This window comes from Aphelocoma coerulescens, chromosome 1A (genome assembly GCF_041296385.1).
Source record: "Aphelocoma coerulescens isolate FSJ_1873_10779 chromosome 1A, UR_Acoe_1.0, whole genome shotgun sequence".
Taxonomy (NCBI): Eukaryota; Metazoa; Chordata; class Aves; order Passeriformes; family Corvidae; genus Aphelocoma; species Aphelocoma coerulescens.
The window spans coordinates 1,452,923-1,471,149 of record NC_091014.1 but is presented as its reverse complement, the minus strand read 5'-3'; the positions used below and the strand labels follow the sequence as shown (position 1 = coordinate 1,471,149).

General features: G+C 72.8%; 4 protein-coding genes across 4 annotated transcripts; all 4 read left to right on the top strand.

Moving 5' to 3' along the window:
* Window positions 1-2,503: 2,503 nt before the first annotated feature.
* LOC138104449 (dromaiocalcin-1-like) lies at window positions 2,504-5,728 on the top strand. Its single transcript, XM_069003751.1, is given in 6 exon segments — window positions 2,504-2,570; window positions 3,088-3,182; window positions 3,269-3,457; window positions 4,529-4,628; window positions 4,997-5,154; window positions 5,672-5,728. Coding segments are annotated over 6 exon segments (666 nt in total).
* A 1,635-nt stretch (window positions 5,729-7,363) lies between these two features.
* On the top strand, window positions 7,364-9,709 carry CIMAP1B (ciliary microtubule associated protein 1B). The gene is made up of 6 exons (XM_069003804.1): window positions 7,364-7,472; window positions 7,551-7,754; window positions 8,346-8,447; window positions 8,827-8,942; window positions 9,421-9,558; window positions 9,635-9,709. The coding sequence occupies exons 1-6, from the start codon at window positions 7,364-7,366 to the stop codon at window positions 9,707-9,709; spliced, it is 744 nt and encodes a 247-aa protein (XP_068859905.1).
* Window positions 9,710-10,335: 626 nt separating this feature from the next.
* Window positions 10,336-16,415, top strand: TYMP (thymidine phosphorylase). Its single transcript, XM_069003803.1, has 9 exons — window positions 10,336-10,666; window positions 11,074-11,276; window positions 11,353-11,451; window positions 11,970-12,099; window positions 12,185-12,303; window positions 12,615-12,777; window positions 13,716-13,946; window positions 15,963-16,103; window positions 16,185-16,415. The coding sequence occupies exons 1-9, from the start codon at window positions 10,540-10,542 to the stop codon at window positions 16,364-16,366; spliced, it is 1,395 nt and encodes a 464-aa protein (XP_068859904.1). The 5' UTR covers window positions 10,336-10,539; the 3' UTR covers window positions 16,367-16,415.
* Window positions 16,383-18,042, top strand: SCO2 (synthesis of cytochrome C oxidase 2). Its single transcript, XM_069003750.1, is given in 4 exon segments — window positions 16,383-16,425; window positions 16,479-16,615; window positions 16,618-16,650; window positions 17,261-18,042. Coding segments are annotated over 4 exon segments (966 nt in total). The 3' UTR covers window positions 18,014-18,042.
* The last annotated feature ends 185 nt before the right edge of the window (window positions 18,043-18,227 follow it).

Sequence of the window (18,227 nt, the reverse complement as noted above, 5' to 3'; positions counted from 1 at the left end):
GGTGATCTGTGCCCACCCCGCTGATCCGTGCCCATCCCGCTGATCCGTGCCCGTCCCGCTGATCCGTGCCCGTCCCGGTGATCTGTGCCCATCAACAGATCTGTGCCCATCCCGCTGATCCGTGCCCGTCCCCAGATCCGTGCCCGTCCCGCTGATCCGTGCCCATCCCGCTGATCCGTGCCCGTCCCGCTGATCCGTGCCCATCCCGCTGATCCGTGCCCATCAACAGATCCGTGCCCATCAACAGATCCGTGCCCATCCCGCTGATCCGTGCCCATCCTGCTGATCCGTGCCCGTCCCGCTGATCCGTGCCCACCCCAGTGATCCTCGTCCATCCCAGTGATCCGTGCCTACCCCAGTGATCCGTGCCCACTCCACTGATCCGTGCCCACCCCCCTGATCCGTGCCCATCCCCAGGTCCGTGTCCATCCCGCTGATCCGTGCCCATCCCGGTGATCCGTGCCCATCCCGGCCCCGTGCCCATCCCAGCCGCTGACGGGGGTGCCCAGCGGGGCACGGCGGCTCGGACGGGCCCTGTGCAGAGCCCTTCGGCCGTGTCCGGCCCGGGGGTCGCCGCGCCCCGGGTGGCACCGCGCTGGCACCGTGCCCTCCCTCCCTCCCCGCCGCCGCCCGCAGCCGGCGCCGCCAGCCCGGAGCCAGCGGCGGGCGAGGGGCCAGGCCGGGCACGGGGACAGGGGACAGCCCCAGAGAGGGGACAGGGGCCAAGGGACCCCCCGAGAGAGCGGGCAGAGCGGGCAGAGCGGGCACAGGGACGGGGGACAGGAGAGGGGCCAGGCAGGGGACAGGGACGGAGACCCCGGCCCCGCGGGCACCCCCCGCCCGGGCAGAGTCCCGTGGGGTCCCCGGGCCCCCGCGGCACCGGGGCCGTGTCCTGCAGCCTGAGCCGGGGGTCACCCCTGTCCCCACGCCGGGCTTTGTCCTCCCCGGAGCCCCCACGGCCGGGGGGTGTCGGGGCCGGGCCCTGGACTGCCCTCGGTGCCGTGGGGACCTCGGGGACACCGCTGGGTGCTGGGTGGGCTGGGCTGGGACCCTCGAGCGTGCGTAGCCGCCCGTGTCCCTCGGTGGGCGTCCCTCGGTGGGCGTCCCTCGGTCCGTGTCCCTCGGTCCGTGTCCCTCGGTGGGTGTCCCTTGGTTTATCCCTCAGATGTCACTCCGTGTCCCTCGGTCCGTGTCCCTCGGTCCGTGTCCCTTGGTTTGTCCCTCAGATGTCACTCCGTGTCCCTCACTCCGTGTCCCTCGGTCCGTGTCCCTCGGTCCGTGTCCCTCACTCCGTGTCCCTCGGTCCGTGTCCCTCGGTCCGTGTCCGCCGCAGCCGCTCCCCCTCCCTTATCAGATCCCTTATCAGATCCCAGCCCAGCCTCGGGCCCGGCACCCCCCGGCACCTTCCCCCCCTCCCCCCACTCAGGGTGGGGGGCACGCCCCCGTGTCCCCCCGTGTCCCCCCCGTGTCCCCCCCGTGTCCCCCCCGTGTCTCCCCGTGTCTCCCCGTGTCCCCCCGTGTCCCCCCCATGTCCCCCCCTGTGTCCCCCCCGTGTCCCCCCGTGTCCCCCCGTGTCTCCCCGTGTCCCCCCGTGTCCTCCCCGTGTCCCCCCCTGTGTCCCCTCCGTGTCCCCCCCGTGTCCCCCCGTGTCTCCCCGTGTCCCCCCGTGTCCCCCCCATGTCCCCCCCTGTGTCCCCCCCGTGTCCCCTCCGTGTCCCCCCCGTGTCCCCCCCGTGTCCCCCCGTGTCCCCTCCGTGTCCCCCCCGTCCCCCCAATGTCCCCCCCGTGTCCCCCCCGTGTCCCCCCCGTGTCCCCCCCGTGTCCCCCCGTGTGTCCCCTTCCCGGCGGGGGGGGGGGGGGTCTCACACGGAGCAGTGGCCGTGACCCCCCCCCCCGCCGGTGGGTGACCCCCATCCCCCCGTGGGGTGACCCCAGAACCCGCCGGGACCCCCGGGTGCTGTCAGGGTGACCCCGGGACCCCACCCCCGCGGCGCCGCAGCGCAGCCCGCTCCCCCCGGGGGTCCCTGCCCCGGCACCCCCGGAGCGGGGGCAGCTCGGGGGGCTCGGGGGGGCCGGGATGGGTGTCCCGGGCCCGGGCGGTGCCCAGGAGGGTGCCGGCGTCAGCGTCCCTTTGATGTGGCGCCCGCGGCTCCACGAGTGGGTGCTCCCGGCCCCCCCGCACCCCTCGGCGCCTATAAAGGTGTCGGGGTGTCCCTGTCCCGCTCAGCCGCCGCGGAGCTGCCGAGGTGCCGGGGGGCTGGGGGGTGCTGGGGGGTGCTGGGGGGCTGAAGGTGCTGCTGTGGGGAGCACGGGGGGAGGCAATGGGGTCCGGGGGGGGCTGGGGCAGGAGGAGGTGGTGGGGGGCGCTGGGTGAGCGGCGCTGGGGACGTCCTGGGCTGGGGGGCCCTTGGGGGGTGCTGGAGGAGGCGGTGGGTGCTGGGTGGGGGGTGCCGGGGCAGGGGTGGGTGCCCCCTGCAGCCCCCCCGTTGCAGGAAGGGTGAAGATGGGTCCCGCCGCCTTCCTGGGGCTCTGCCTGCTGGGGTGCCTCGTGCTGCCCCCCTCCCTGCCGGGTGAGACCCCCCCCCCGCATCCTGAGACCCCCAAACTGCACCCCAACCTCCCCCAATACACCCTGATCCCCTAAACGGCACCCTGAGACCTCCCCTCGAACGCTGAGACCCCCAAAATGCACCCCAACCTCCCCCTCAGCATCCTGAGACCCCCAAACTGCGCCCTGAGACCCCCAGATTGCTCCCTGAGACCCCCAAACTGCACCCCAACCTCCCTCACTGCACCCTGATCCCTCAAACTGCCTCCTGAGACCCCCCTGTACCCTGAGACCCCCCAACTGCACGCTGAGACCCCCACATTTCACACAGACCCCCCCCCACCACACTCTGATCCCCCAAACCGCCCCCAGCCCCCTCCGCCCCCCCTCTGCCTCCCACCCCCATCCCTTTCCCCCACCCTCAGCCCCCCAAACAGGGCCGGGGGTGCCCTGAACCCCCCCCCCCCCCATCCCAGAGCCGCCCCCGCGGGGCCCCAGCCGGGTTTGGGGGGCTCCCAGTGACACCCCCGCCCCCGCAGGGGCCCAGGCCACCAGGTGTCCCCGGGGGTGGCTGTCCTTCGGGGGACACTGCTACGGCTACTTCGGGCAGGAGCTGAGCTGGAGGAAGGCTGAGGTGGGTGCTGCGGGGGGGGGCGGGGGGCGTGAGGGGGATGCTGGGGGTCCCCCGGGACCCCCGTCCGGACGTGGCCGTGTCCCCAGGCGTGGTGCCAGGCCACCGGCGGCGGCCACCTGGCATCGCTGCACAGCCCCGAGGAGCACCGGGCGCTCGCCGCCTTCATCGCCCGGCGGCCGCGGCGGGGGGAGGACGACGAGGAGCGGGACAAGGGGCGGGACCGGGACAAGGAGGACGGCGTCTGGATCGGGCTGCGCCGGCGGGTGCGCGGCCGGGCGGGGCCCGGGTGCCACACCTTGATGTGCCATCCCGGTGGCCCCTGCCTGTCCCCTGTGTGACCCCCGCCTGCGCTGCTGCACGTACCCCTGTCCCCCCGTGTCCCCCCGTGTCCTCCTGTCCCCCCCTGTCCTCCCGTGTCCCCCCGTGTCCCCCCCGTCCCCCTGTCCCCCGTGTCCTCCTGTCCCCCCGTGTCCTCCTGTCCCCCCCGTCCCCCCGTGTCCTCCTGTCCCCCCCTGTCCCCCTGTCCCCCGTGTCCTCCTGTCCCCCCGTGTCCTCCTGTCCCCCCTGTCCCCCCTGTCCCCCCTGTCCCCCCCGTCCCACGTGTCCTCCTGTCCCCCCGTGTCCTCCCTGTCCCCCCCGTGTCCCCCTGTCCCCCCGTGTCCTCCTGTCCCCCCTGTCCCCCCTGTCCCCCCCGTGTCCCCCTGTCCCCCCGTGTCCTCCTGTCCCCCCCTGTCCCCCTGTCCCCCGTGTCCTCCTGTCCCCCCTGTCCCCCTGTCCCCCCCGTCCCACGTGTCCCCCTGTCCCCCCGTGTCCTCCCTGTCCCCCCCGTGTCCCCCTGTCCCCCCCGTGTCCTTCTGTCCCCCCTGTCCCCCCGTGTCCCCCTGTCCCCCCATGTCCTCCCTGTCCCCCCATCCCCCCGTGTCCTCCTATCCCTCCCGTCCCACGTGTCCTCCTGTCCCCCCGTGTCCTCCTGTCCCCCCGTGCTCTCCCTGTCCCCCCATCCCCCTGTCCCCCCGTGTCCTCCCTGTTCCTCCTGTTCCACCTGTCACACCTGCCTCACCTGGCCCTCCTGTCTCCCCGTGTCCTCCTGTCCTCCCTGTCCCTGTTTCACCTGTCCCATCCACCCCACGTGTCCCATCTGTCCCCCTGTCCCACCTGTCCCAGGTGTTCCCCCATCCCCCCATCCCACCAGTCCCATGTGTGCCATGTGTCCCCCACGTCCCCCCATCCTCTGTGTGCCCTCTGTCCCCCTGTCCCACCTGTCCCCCTGTCCCTCCCGTCCTCCCCACGCGTCCCCCGTGTCCCCCTGTCCCCGTGTGACCCGTCTGTCCCCGTCACAGCGCCAGGCCTGGCTCTGGGCTGACGGGTCCCCGCGGCGCTACTGGGCCTGGGACGGGGACGATGGCCCCAAGGGCCAGCCCTGCATCGCCCTGGAGGATTCGGCCGGTGAGGGGGGTCCAGGGAGGGTCGGGGGGCTGGGGGGGGTCCCTGGGATGGGGACGGGGACAGTGTTCCCATGGGACAGCCCTGCACACAGCTGGTGAGGGGCACCCGAGGGTCGGGGGGGCTCAGGGGGGCACAGGGGGGCTCGAGTGGTGTCCGGAGGGCTCAGGGGGCAGGGAGGGACAGAGGGGCTCAGGAGGGGTCCAGGGGGCTCAGGGGGTGACAGGAGGCATCTGGGGGGCTCAGGGGGTGTCCGGGAGGCTGAGGGGGTGTCTGGGGGTGTCCGGGGGGCCCAGGGGGTGTCCGGGGGGCTCAGGGCTGTCAGGTGCCCGGGGTGTGCCCGGTGCCAGCCCTGGCTCGTGTCCCCGCAGGGTTCATGGCCTGGGAGGGCGAGGCCTGCGGGGAGCGCAAACCCTTCGTCTGCAAATACCCGGCCTAGGGGGGCGAGGGGCGGCCCCCCCGCGGCCCCCCAAATCTGCAGGCTGCCCCCCCCCGTGCAGCCCCCGACCCTGCGCCTGACCCCCACCCCGTGTCCTGCCCCACAAACCCCAAACCCCCGTCCCGGATCCCAAAGCCTGCTCCCAGTCCTGCCCTGCTCTGCTGTGCCCCCAAACTCCACCTCCTGCCCCCCAAATCCCACCTCCTGCCCCCCAAATCCCACCTTCTGCCCCCCCAAACTCCACCTCCTGCCCCCCAAATCCCACCTTCTGCCCCCCCCAACTCCACCTCCTGCCCCCCAAATCCCACCTTCTGCCCCCCCCAAACTCCACCTCCTGCCCCCCAAATTCCACCACCTGCCCCACTTCCTTCCCCCCAAACCTGTCCCCAACCCACCCCCTACTACATGAGCCCCACAACCCCATATCCCGCCCCCCAAATCCCGCCTCCTGACCCCTAAACCCCACATTTTCTGTCTCCCAACCTGCATCCTGACCCCCCAAACCGCAGCCCCCTGACCACCCCCGAACCCCAGCCTCCCAGTCCCACCTCCAGCCCCACAACCTCTGGACCCCTGCCCCACACCCAGCCCCTGCCCCCTCTGACAGCGGGACCCCCCAATAAAGCGGCCGAAGCACCGGGACCCCCCCGTGTCCCTTTGCTGAGTCTGTGCCCCACGGGTGACACCGACAGGGGACAGGGACCCCGCGTGGCCCCAGAGCCCCTGGGGGCAGGACCACAGGTGTCCCCCCGGGCAGGGGGTGTCCCTAAGGGCAGGGGGTGTCCCCCCGGGCAGGGGGTGTCCCCATGGGCAGGGGGTGTCCCCACGGGCAGGGGGTGTCCCCATGGGCAGGGGGTGTCCCTAAGGGCAGGGGGTGTCCCTAAGGGCAGGGGGTGTCCTCAGGCCTGGCAGTGTCCCCAGGCAGGGAGTGTCCCCAAGGCACGGTGTGTCCCCAGGCAGGGGGTGTCCCCACGGGCAGGGGGTGTCCCCAAGGGCAGGGGGTGTCCCCAAGGCAGCCCCTGGGGGTCTCAGCCAGTTTCTGTGTTCCCGTGTCCCCCCCTGTCCCCCCGTGTCCCTCTGCCCTCTCCCACGCCCCCCCATGTTCCCATGTTCCCACATCCCCACGACCCCCTCTATGTCCCCCATGTCCCCGTCACCCCCGTCACCCTCTCCCTGTGTCCCCATATCCCCTCGTGTGTCCCCATGTCCCCTTGTCCCTGTGTCCCCATGTCCCCTCCTGTCCCCATATCCCCCTCTGTGTCCCTGTGTCCCCCCATGTCCCCTCCAGCCCCTCCATCCCTGTGTTCCTGCGTCTCCATGTCCCTCCTGTCCCCTGCTGTCCCCGTGTCCCGCCCAGCAGGGACGAGGCAGGAGCGGCCAGAGCCGTTGGGATGTACCCATGGGGTGCATTTTTGGGATGTACCCATGGGGTGCTGGGATGTACCCATGGGGTGCATTTTCGGGATGTACCCATGGCGTGTATTTTTGGGATGCATCCATGGGGTCCTGGGGGTGTCCTATATGGGGTTCCGGGGGGTTCATATATCGGCTGCGGAGGGTGAATGTATGGGGGGCCGGGATGTATCCATGGGGTGCATTTTCAGGATATATCCATGGGGTGCATTTTCGGGATGTACCCATGGGGGGCTGGGATGTATCCATGGGGTGCATTTTCAGGATATATCCATGGGGTGCATTTTCCGGATGTACCCATGGGGGGCTGGCATGTATCCATGGGGTGCTGGGATGTACCCATGGAGTGGCGGGATGTACCCACGAGGTGCATTTTTGGGATGTACCCATGGGGTGCATTTTTGGGATGTATCCATGGGGTGCATTTTCAGGATGTATCCACGGGGTGTATTTTCGGGATGTATCCATGGGGTGCATTTTCGGGATGTATCCACGGGGTGCATTTTCGGGACGTATCCATTGGGGTGTATCCATGGGGTGCCGGGACGTATCCATTGGGGTGTATCCATGGGGTGCCGGGCCGTATCCATGGGGTTCCCGGCGCTCCTTCCGCGGCGCTGTCGCCGTTGTCACCCCGGGGTGCTGAGCGCGGGGGTGTCACCGCCCTGGAACCCCGCGGCCTTTGTGACACCGCGGCCACCACGCTGCCGCTGCCGGCGCCGGCGGCCCCGCCGTGTCACTTGTCACCGCGGCGCCGCTGCCACCGCCACCGCCACCACCGCCGCCACCACCGCCACCACCGCCGCCACCCCGGGCAGCCGCGCTGCGGGCACTCAGGTCTCCCCCCGAGGGCCCTGGGGCGGGGGCGCCACCAGCAGAGCCCCCCATGTCCAACGACGGCTGGGTGGGCCCCTGGAGACCCCACCGGCCCCGGACGGCGGTCTCAGCCTGGTTCCGCACCCCCGGGCCCAAGTACGAGCTGCCCGGCAGCATCGGTGAGTGCGGGGCCCGCGGGAGAGCGGGGCCGGGGGGGGGGGGCCCGCGTCCCACCGAGCCCCCCTGTCCGTCCCCAGGCTGCGACCCGCACGACTCCGCCAGCCGCCGCGCCCCCGCCTACACCTTCGGGCAGCGGGCGGGGGGCTCGCAGCAGCCGCGCTCCCCCGGGCCCCAGTACCTGGTGCCCGCCGGCTTCACCGCCCGCGGCGAGCAGCGAGGGCCCGCCTTCAGCATGGGCGGCCGCCCCGCCGCCCGGCCGGGCAGCAGCACACCTGGGCCAGGTGAGGGAGGGAGGGAAGGAGGGAAGGAGGGAGGGAGGGAGTGAGGGAAGGAGGGAAGGAGGGAGGGAGGGAAGGTGTGAGGGAATGAGTGAGGGAGTGAGGGAGTGAAGGAGGGAGGGAGGGAAGGAGTGAGAGAGTGAGGGAATGAGTGAGGGAGTGAGGGAGTGAGTGAGGGAGTGAGTGAGGGAGTGAGGGAGGGAGTGAGACAGTGAGGGAGGGAGTGAGGGAGGGAGGGAGTGAGTGAGGGAGTGAGGGAGTGAGGGAATGACTGAGGGAGTGAGGGAAGGAGGGAGTGAGGGAAGGAGGGAGTGAGTGAGGGAGTGAGGGAGGGAAGGAGGGAGGGAGGGAAGGAGTGAGGGAATGAGTGAGGGAGTGAAGGAGGGAGGGAGGGAGTGAGGGAGTGAGGGAGTGAGGGAGGGAGTGAGGGAGTGAGGGAATGACTGAGTGAGTGAGGGAGTGAGGGAGTCAGTGAGTGAGTGAGTGAGGGAGTGAGTGAGGGAATGACTGAGGGAGTGAGGGAGTGAGTGAGGGCCGGCAGCCCCGGGGCGGGACCCCCGCGCAGCGCCCGCGGCTGACCCCCGCCCCCGGCAGCGTACTATCGCCCGGAGCGGGCGGACAGGGTGACCCTGCCCTCGGCTCCCGCCTGCTCCATGAGCTTCCGCGGCCGCCCGGACACACCCCAGGAGACGCCAGGTGGGACAGGGGCGGCCATGGGACCCCAGCGTCCCCCTGGGCTGCGGCCCCGTCATCTCCCTGGGGTTGGGCTGGGACCCCCATTATCCCTATCCCTAACCCTACCTGGGCTGGGAACCCCTTGTTCCTTCGGTGTTGGGCCGGGCTGGGGACCCCCATGATCCCACCTGGACTGGGACCCCCTAAAGTCCTCCTGGTCTGGGCTGGAATCCCCATCACCCCCCTGAGCTGGGCCGGGCCCCCATCTCCTCCTTGGGCTGGGCCCCCCAACATCCCCTGGCTGGGCTGAGCCCCCCCAGCACCCCGGGGCAGAGCCTTCCCTCCCCACCCCTGGGAGGGGGAACCCCCCCGTGTCCCCCTGAGCCGTGTCCCCCCCCAGGCCCTGCCAGCTACCAGCTGCCCCCCGTGATGGGCTCCGGCCTGGTGAACAAGAGATCGGCCCCCCAGTACAGCCTGACAGGGCGCGGCCCCAGCATCTTCGACTACAAGACTAGGGTGGGGGGCCGGGGGGGCTGGGGGCACCGGGATGGGGGGCTGGAGGGACAGGGGGGTGGGGAGCTGGGGCATCAGGGTCCCAAGGGGCTGGGACACCAGGAGTCGGGGGGTTGGGGTACCAGGGGTCGGGGGGTTGGGGTGCCAAGGGTGTGGGGGGCCGGGGTCTGAGGGCTGGGGCGCCAAGGGTGTGGGGTGCTGGGTGTCCGGGGGGTTGGGGTGCCAAGGGTGTGGGGTGCTGGGGGTCCGGGGTTGGGGTGCCAAGGGTGTGGGGTGCTGGGTGTCGGGGGTTGGGGTGCCAAGGGTGTGGGGTACCAAGGGTGTGGGGTGCCGGGTGTCCGGGGTTGGGGTGCCAAGGGTGTGGGGTGCTGGGTGTCCGGGGGTTGGGGTGCCAAGGGTGTGGGGTGCTGGGTGTCCAAGGTACCGAGGGTGTGGGGTACCGGGGTCCAGGGGGCCGCATCACCCCCCAGTCTCCCCGCAGACCCCAGGACCCCTCAACTACAACACCGTGGACACCGACGTGTACATGGCCCGGGCCCCGCGCTGCACCATGGCAGGGCGGCCCCGGCCCCGGCAGGCCTCCATCACCCCCGGCCCCAGCGACTACACCCCGCAGCAGGTGAGCGGGGACGGACACGGCTGCGGGACAGGCACGCAGAGCCCCCCACCTTCACACGGCCTCTGTCCCCCCACAGGGCCAGAGACAAGGACAGACCTTCGGCGTGCGCCACTCGGAAATGGTGATCCCCGTGATGGACCCGCGCCTGTAGGGGAGCGGGGACGTGCGTGACACTGCTCGCCTGTGACAAACACGAGCTGCAGCAACACTCGCTCGCTCTCCTGGTGTCCCGCTGCGTCGCACGGGAAGGGGGGAGGGGGAGCGGGGGGCGCCGGCCCCCCTAAAGCCGCCCTTCCCCCATCCCGAGGGAGGCCCTGGCGAGGCCACGGAGTGGGGGATCCCACGGTGGGGTGGGACGTGCCAGGGGTGAGGGATGTGCTGCCGACCCTCTCCCTGCTCCAGTCCCATCCCTTCCCATCCCCATTTCATCCATCCCATCCCACCCAGGACCCCGGGGCATGGGGGGCTCTGGGGACACCGAACAGGGAGGGAACACGCGTCAGCACCGCGCCTTGGGGACTCCCCGCGTTCTGTGGGATCTGTGGGATGGGGGGGGGTCCCTGGCAGGGCAGAGCCCCCGGGCATCACCTGTGAGTGTCCACGGCGAATGGGGGACCCGGGAGCCACCCCTCGTGTCACCCCTCGTGTCACCCCCTCGTGTCACCCCCCTTCCCCCCCGCCGCGGCGTCTCCCGTGCCCAGTTCGTTGCCCCGGGATCAGAGTCCACGGCCGGGCAGCGGGCACGGGGCACGGGGCACGCACGGGCAGGTCCCGGCAGCGCCGGGGAAGGAGCGGCCGTGCGGGAATCGGGAGCGGCCGTGCGGGAATCGGGAGCGGCCGTGCGCGCTCGGGGTGGCGGCTCCGAGCAACCGGGGCGCGGCCGTGCGGTCTCGGTGCCATCGGTGCCACTTCGGGGTGTCCCTGCTGCCACACCGCGGTGCCAGCTGTCCCGAACCGGGGTGCCAGCTGTCCGGGACCGGGATGGACCCCCCGACTCCCCTCCCCAGCCTGATCCGCAAGAAGCGGGACGGGGAGCGCCTGGAGGACGCCGAGATCCGGAGCTTCGTGCGCGGCGTCACCGAGGGCACCGCGCAGCAGGGACAGATCGGTGCGGGGGGAGGCGCGGGGACAGCCCGGGGGCCGTGGAGCGGGGACACGGCCGGGGAGGCGGCAATGGGACAGGGACGGGGCGGGGAGCGCGGGCAGGGCCGGGGGGACATGGCCGGGACAGTGACACGGGCACAGGGGGACACCGGGGCAGGGGGGTCCCAGCAGTGCGGGGACTGCAAGGGAAACCCCGGGAGGTGACGGGGGGTCCTGGGCAGGGGACACGGCTGGGGCCCACCCTGGGAGGACAAGAGAGGGACCCCAGGACGTGGCAGAGGGTCATGGCCAGGGGGGTCCTGGGGAGGGCACTGAGGCGACCCCGGAGTGTCCCCGGGTGCCACGGGGCAGGTCAGGGCTCCACAGGAGAGCACCAGGGAGGTGACATGCGGCCGGGCGCTGTCACCTCAGGTGCCATGCTGATGGCCATCCGGCTGCGGGGCATGGACGCGGGTGAGACACTGGCCCTGACCCAGGCCATGGCCAGCTCGGGCCGGACGCTGGCCTGGCCGCCCGCCTGGCAGGGGCTGGTGGTGGACAAGCACTCGACCGGCGGCGTTGGGGACAAGGTCAGCCTGGCCCTGGCCCCCGCGCTGGCCGCCTGCGGCTGCAAGGTGAGGGGGACCCGGGGTGGCGCGGGGACAGGGGAGTGTCCCCCAGTTCCCTGTGCCCACCTGTGCCCCCCCCCAGGTGCCCATGATCAGCGGGCGCGGGCTGGGCCACACCGGGGGCACCCTGGACAAGCTGGAGTCCATTCCCGGCTTCCGCGTGTCCCAGAGCCCCGAGGAGGTGACGGACGGGGGGTGAGGGGTGAGGGACGGGAACACCCTGCAGGCACCGGGCTTGGGGCCACCGGGGCTCCAGAGGGGTGTGGGGTGCCAGTGGGGTGCCCATGGGGTGCCCACGGGTTGTGTGGGTGCCCGTGGGGTGCCAGTGGGGTACCGGCGGGGTGGCAGTGGGATGTGGGGTGCCCATGGGGTGCTGATGGTGTCTGAAGGGGAGGGGTGGGTGCTGATGGGACGTCCGTGGGTTTTGGGTGCCGGTGGGGTACTGACGGGGTGCAGGTGCCAATGGGGTGCCAGTGGGACGGCGACGGGGTGCCAATGGAATGTGGGTACCAGTGGGGTGTCAATAGGGTGGCAATGGGACGTGGGGGGCAATGGGGTGCGGGGTGCAGGTGCCAGTGGCGTGGCAATGGAGTGTGGTTGCCAATGGGGTGTCAGTGGGGTGTGGGTGCCAACGGGGCGTCAGTGGGCTGGCAGTGGGGTGCCAATGGCGCGTCCCCGGGATGCCGCCGGGGCCCGCAGATGCGGCACATCCTGGCGCGGGTGGGCTGCTGCATCGTGGGGCAGAGCGCGGAGCTGGCGCCCGCCGACCGGGTGCTCTACGGGCTGCGCGACGTCACGGCCACCGTGGACAGCCCGCCCCTCATCACCGGTACGGCCGCGCGGGGACGGGGCGGGCGCGGGGCGCGGGGCGCGGGGAGGGGGCGCAGGCGGTGACCCCCGCCCGCCCGGCCCAGCCTCCATCCTCAGCAAGAAGGCGGCGGAGCGGCTCTCGGCGCTGGTGCTCGATGTGAAGTTCGGGGGGGCCGCGCTGTACCCCACCCAGGAGAGCGCGCGGGAGCTGGCGCGGAGCCTGGTGAGACCCCTCGGGACCCCCCGGGACCCCCGCCCGACCTGCCCGACCCGCCCGCTGCCCCTGCTCGCTGTCCCCTCTCACTGTCCCAGCCCCTGCCCTCTCTCCTGACCGCTCTCCCTGTCCCTGCTTGTCCCCATCCCCAGCTGTCCCCATCCCCAGCTGTCCCCATCCCCGCCCGCTGTCCCTGCCCTCTCTTCCCGCCTGTTGTCCCTGTCCATCGCTATCCCTGCCCGCTGTCCCTGTCCCTGCCCGCCCTCCTGCCCGCTCCCGCTGCTCGCTGTCCCCGGCACCCCGCGCGTGTCCCCGCGCAGGTGGAGGTGGGCACACAGCTGGGCATCCGCACGGCGGCCCTGCTGACCCGCATGGAGCAGCCGCTGGGCCGCGCCGTGGGCAACGCGCTGGAGGTGCTGGAGGCGCTGGAGTGCCTGGGGGGGCGCGGCCCCCCCGACCTGCGACACCTGGTCACGGCCCTGGGTCAGCGGGGGACGCGGGGGACACGGGGGGATACGGGGGGGATACGGGGGGACAGGGAATGGGGACACCCCGACCTGCGACACCTGGTCACGGCCCTGGGTCAGCGGGGGACGCGGGGGACACGGGGGGGACACGGGGGGGATACGGGGGGGATACGGGGGGACAGGGAATGGGGACACCCCGACCTGCGACACCTGGTCACGGCCCTGGGTCAGCGGGGGACGCGGGGGACACGGGGGGACACGGGGAGGGTACAGGGGGGACACGGGGGGGACACGGGTCCACAGATACGGGTCTTGTGTCCGGTCCTGACCCCCAACCCCGGGTCCCCCTGCACCCCCTAACCCCGGGGTCCCCCTCACACTCTCTGTCCCCTCCTAAGCCCCTCCTGGGGTCCCTGCCCCCCTCCCCTTCCCCCTCTCCCCCTCCCTGTCCCGCAGGGCCGAGCGGGGGTGCGGGGGTGCCCAGGGGGGCTGCGGGGCGGTGTTTGGGGGGTCCCTGGGCGGGTCCCAGCCCGTGCCCAGTGTCGGGGTGCAGGCGGGGTGCTGCTGTGGCAGTGCGGGATGGAGCAGGGGGGCTGCGGGGCGCTGTTTGGGGGTGAGGGGGGTCCCAGCCCGTGCCCGGTTTTGGGGTGCAGGCGGGGTGCTGCTGTGGCAGTGCGGGATGGAGCAGGGGGGCTGCGGGGCGCTGTTTGGGGGTGAGGGGGGTCCCAGCCCGTGCCCGGTTTTGGGGTGCAGGCGGGGTGCTGCTGTGGCAGTGCGGGATGGAGCAGGGGGGCTGCGGGGCGCTGTTTGGGGGTGAGGGGGGGTCCCAGCCCGTGCCCGGTTTTGGGGTGCAGGCGGGGTGCTGCTGTGGCAGTGCGGGATGGAGCAGGGGGGCTGCGGGGCGCTGTTTGGGGGTGAGGGGGGTCCCAGCCCGTGCCCGGTTTTGGGGTGCAGGCGGGGTGCTGCTGTGGCAGTGCGGGATGGCCGCGGGGGCCGAGCAGGGCCGTGAGCGCCTGGCCCGGGCTCTGGACGATGGATCAGCCCTGGGCACGTTCGAGGCCATGCTGGGGGCGCAGGGGGTGCCCCCCGACACCGCCCGGGGTCTCTGCGCCGGGACCCCCGCCCAGCGCCGCCAGCTCCTGGGAGAGGCCAAGGTCTGCGAGGAGCTGCCCGCGCTGCAGGAAGGTGAGGGGGACCCCCACCCCAAATCCTCCACCCCAAATCCCCCCTCCTCCCTCCACCCCGTACCCCTCCGGGGCGCTGAGCGTTCCCCCCATTCCCAGTGGCCCCATCCGTCCCCTCCTGCCCCTACCCACTCCTCGCTCCTCCCCGGGATGCTCAGGACCCCCCTGGGGGTCTTCACCCCCACACCTCTGCCCCCCATCCTCTGTGCTTGGGGGTCCCCAAACCCCCCCGCCCCACACCCTGCGCCTCGGGGGTGCCTGGTTCCCAATCCCCTGTTCTGGGGGTCCTCACCTGTGCCCCCTGCCCCACATCCCGCAGCTGTCCCCACCATGTCCCTCCATGTCCCTGTCCCCCCCTCTGTCCCCCTGACCCCCGTGTCCCCCCCAGGCTGGGGTCCCCCATGTCCCGGACCCCCGTGTCCCCGACCCCCATGTCCCTGACCCCCATGTCCCTGTCCCCCATGTCCCTGTCCCCCTGGCCCCGTGTCCCCCCAGGCTGGGGGTCCCCCATGTCCCTGACCCCGTGTCCCTGACCCCGTGCCCCCTGACCCCCTGTCCCCCCAGGCTGGGGTCCCCCATGTCCCTGACCCCATGTCCCTGACCCCGTGTCCCCCTGACCCCGTGTCCCCCTGGCCCCGTGTCCCCCCAGGCTGGGGATCCCCCATGTCCCTGACCCCATGTCCCTGACCCCCATGTCCCTGACCCCGTGTCCCCCCAGACTGGGGATCCCCCATGTCCCTGACCCCCATGTCCCTGACCCCATGTCCCTGACCCCGTGTCCCTGACCCCGTGTCCCCCCAGACTGGGGATCCCCCATGTCCCTGACCCCCATGTCCCTGACCCCATGTCCCTGACCCCGTGTCCCTGACCCCGTGTCCCCCCAGACTGGGGATCCCCCATGTCCCTGACCCCCATGTCCCTGACCCCCATGTCCCTGACCCCATGTCCCTGACCCCGTGTCCCCCCGACCCCCTGTCCCCCCAGACTGGGGATCCCCCATGTCCCTGACCCCCATGTCCCCGACCCCCATGTCCCTGACCCCCGTGTCCCTGACCCCGTGTCCCCCTGACCCCGTGTCCCCCCGGCCCCTGTCCCCCCAGGCTGGGGATCCCCCATGTCCCTGACCCCATGTCCCTGACCCCCATGTCCCTGACCCCGTGTCCCTGACCCCGTGTCCCCCTGACCCCGTGTCCCTGACCCCGTGTCCCCCCGGCCCCTGTCCCCCCAGGCTGGGGATCCCCCATGTCCCTGACCCCATGTCCCTGACCCCACGTCCCTGACCCCGTGTCCCCCTGGCCCCCTGTCCCCCAGGCTGGGGATCCCCCATGTCCCTGACCCCCATGTCCCTGACCCCGTGTCCCTGACCCCGTGTCCCTGACCCCGTGTCCCCCTGACCCCGTGTCCCTGACCCCGTGTCCCCCCGGCCCCTGTCCCCCCAGGCTGGGGATCCCCCATGTCCCTGACCCCATGTCCCTGACCCCGTGTCCCTGACCCCGTGTCCCCCTGGCCCCTGTCCCCCCAGACTGGGGATCCCCCATGTCCCTGACCCCGTGTCCCCCTGGCCCCCTGTCCCCCAGGCTGGGGATCCCCCATGTCCCTGACCCCATGTCCCTGACCCCGTGTCCCCCTGGCCCCCTGTCCCCCAGGCTGGGGATCCCCCATGTCCCTGACCCCATGTCCCTGACCCCGTGTCCCTGACCCCGTGTCCCCCTGACCCCGTGTCCCCCCGGCCCCTGTCCCCCCAGACTGGGGATCCCCCATGTCCCTGACCCCGTGTCCCCCTGGCCCCGTGTCCCCCCAGGCTGGGGATCCCCCGTGTCCCTGACCCCGTGTCCCTGACCCCATGTCCCTGACCCCGTGTCCCCCTGACCCCGTGTCCCCCTGACCCCGTGTCCCCCCGGCCCCTGTCCCCCCAGGCTGGGGATCCCCCATGTCCCTGACCCCATGTCCCTGACCCCCTGTCCCCCTGACCCCGTGTCCCCCTGACCCCGTGTCCCCCCGGCCCCTGTCCCCCCAGGCTGGGTGCAGCAGGTGCGGGCGCTGCCCCTGGCGCGGGTCCTGCACGGCCTGGGCGCGGGCCGGGCGCGGGCCGGGGACCCCGTGAACCCCCGCGTGGGCGCCGAGCTGCTGGTGGGCACCGGGCAGCACCTGCGGGCAGGTAAGGGGGGGCTCAGGGACCCCCGAAGCCCCCGATCGCCCCGGTGTCCCTCACGGTCGCCCCCGCGTCCCGCTCCCTCAGGCGAGCCCTGGCTGCGGGTGCACCACGAGGGGACCCTCGGCGCGGAGGGGCTGCGGGAGCTGCAGGACGCGCTGTGCCTCGGCCCGGAGCCGCCCCGAGACCCGCCGCCGCTGGTGGCCGAGACCATCCTGCCCTCGGAAGCCGCGCCGGGCCGTGCCGGGACTCGCAATAAACCGCGGTGATCCCGATCCTGCGGCCATGTCGCGACTCCCTCCCGCGGGCTCCCTCACGAGCGGCGGCGGCGCGGGGCCGTGGCGCCACCTAGCGGTGGAAGCGGGGAATGCGCGGGGCCAGGGCGGCGCCTCCACCTCGGCCCCGCCCCCTCCCTCGGCCCCGCCCCTTTCCCGGCCCCGCCCCTTTCCCGGCCCCGCCCCCTCCGGTATTTCCGGTTCCGGCGGCAGCGGCGCGGCCGCTCCGGGCGGGACCGGCGGCGGACGGGCCGCGGGGTCACAGGGCGAGGTCAAAGGTCAGCGGGGATGGACACTGGGGGGGATGGGGAGGGGTCCGAGGGCCGCAGGAGGGGGGAGATGAGGGCTTGGGGGAGCGGGGCGGGGAGGTGAGAGGGCGGCAGGAAGGGGCGGGGGGGGCCCAGGGATAGCAGGTACAGGGTGGGGGTCAGCGGGCACTCGGGGGTCAGGGCTGCGGGTCCACAGCGCAGCAGGAGGTGGGGCAGGGGGCATTTGGGGGGAAGGTCCAGGGGTCCAGAGCAGCAGGGCACAGGGTGGGAGTGAGGGGGCATTTAGGGGGCAGGGCTGAGGTGAGAGGGTGTCAGGAGGGAGCAGGGAGGGCTCAGGGGACATTTGGGGAACGCAGTGGGGGTCTAAGGGCATCAGGAGGGAGCAGGGAGGGCTCAGGGGACATTTGGGGAGCGCAGCGGGGGCTCCAGGGGCACCAGGAGGGAGCAGGGAGGGCTCAGGGGACATTTGGGGAGCGCAGCGGGGGCTCCAGGGGCACCAGGAGAGGTGGCATGAGGGGCTCAGAGCGCACTGGGGGGACAGGACTGGGCTCAAAGCCCACCCGGACAGGGTGGCAGGGGCCGCTGCCGCCCCCCCGACCGCAGCGCGCGCTCTCCGCAGCCCCCGGCGATGCTGCTGCGGTCGCTGCGCCCCGCGCAGCCCCTGCTCCCGGCGCTGCGCCCGCCCCGCCGCCGCCTGTCCGTGCCCCCCGGTGCGGCCCGGCTGCCGCTGCGGCAGCGGCTGGCGGCGGCGGGGGCGGCGGCGGCGGCGGCGGCGGGGGGCTGGCTGTACCTGCGGCACCAGAAGGAGCAACAGCGGCGCTCCCGCCGCCTCCGAGAGCTCCGCGCGCTGGCGCTGGGCCAGGGCGACTTCCAGCTGCGCGACACGGCGGGCACGGCGCGGAGCAAGGCGGATTTCCTGGGCCGCTGGGTGCTGCTGTACTTCGGCTTCACGCACTGCCCGGACGTGTGTCCCGAGGAGCTGGAGAAGCTCAGCCGCGCCGTGCGGCTGCTGGAGCGGGACCCGGCGCTGCCGCCCGTGCAGCCGCTCTTCGTCACCGTGGACCCCGAGCGCGACGACGCGGCCGCGCTGGCGCGGTACCTGCGCGACTTCCACCCGCGCCTCGTGGGGCTCACCGGCACCCCCGAGCAGGTGCGGGCGGCGGCCGGCGCCTTCCGCGTGTACGTGAGCGCCGGGCCCCGCGACGCCGACGGGGATTACGTGGTGGATCACTCGGTGCTCACGTTCCTGGTGGATCCCGACGGGCTCTGCCGGGACTGCTACGGCCGCTCCCGCACGGCCGAGGAGCTGGCGCGCAGCGTCCGGGGACACATGGACGCCTACGAGCCGCTGCCCCCCGCGGGGCGGGAATAAACGCGGCGGGGACGGCCCGCCCGAACGCGGCCCGGCGTGGTGTGGGGTGCGGGGAGGTGGATGGGAGGGGTGGCATCGGGGGGAGGGGGCGTCTGACAGCCCCCAGTGCCCCCCGGGTGTGTCCCGTGGGGAGGGACAGAGCCCTGGTGGGGGCTACAGCCTGCAGGGGTGTCACACGGTGGGGAGGGGACACCTGAGTGACCCCAGTGCCCCC

What these genes read in the sequence shown, in the direction of transcription:
- TYMP (XM_069003803.1), top strand. Translation starts at nt 10,540, where the DNA reads ATGGACCCCCCGACTCCCCTCCCCAGCCTGATCCGCAAGAAGCGGGAC. An exon ending in TGTCCCAGAGCCCCGAGGAG is followed by an intron (nt 11,452 to 11,969) that starts GTGACGGACGGG and finishes CGGGGCCCGCAG; the next exon opens with ATGCGGCACATCCTGGCGCG. An exon ending in CGGGCAGCACCTGCGGGCAG is followed by an intron (nt 16,104 to 16,184) that starts GTAAGGGGGGGC and finishes CCGCTCCCTCAG; the next exon opens with GCGAGCCCTGGCTGCGGGTG.
- CIMAP1B (XM_069003804.1), top strand. Translation starts at nt 7,364, where the DNA reads ATGTCCAACGACGGCTGGGTGGGCCCCTGGAGACCCCACCGGCCCCGG. An exon ending in CAGCAGCACACCTGGGCCAG is followed by an intron (nt 7,755 to 8,345) that starts GTGAGGGAGGGA and finishes CGCCCCCGGCAG; the next exon opens with CGTACTATCGCCCGGAGCGG. An exon ending in GCGACTACACCCCGCAGCAG is followed by an intron (nt 9,559 to 9,634) that starts GTGAGCGGGGAC and finishes GTCCCCCCACAG; the next exon opens with GGCCAGAGACAAGGACAGAC.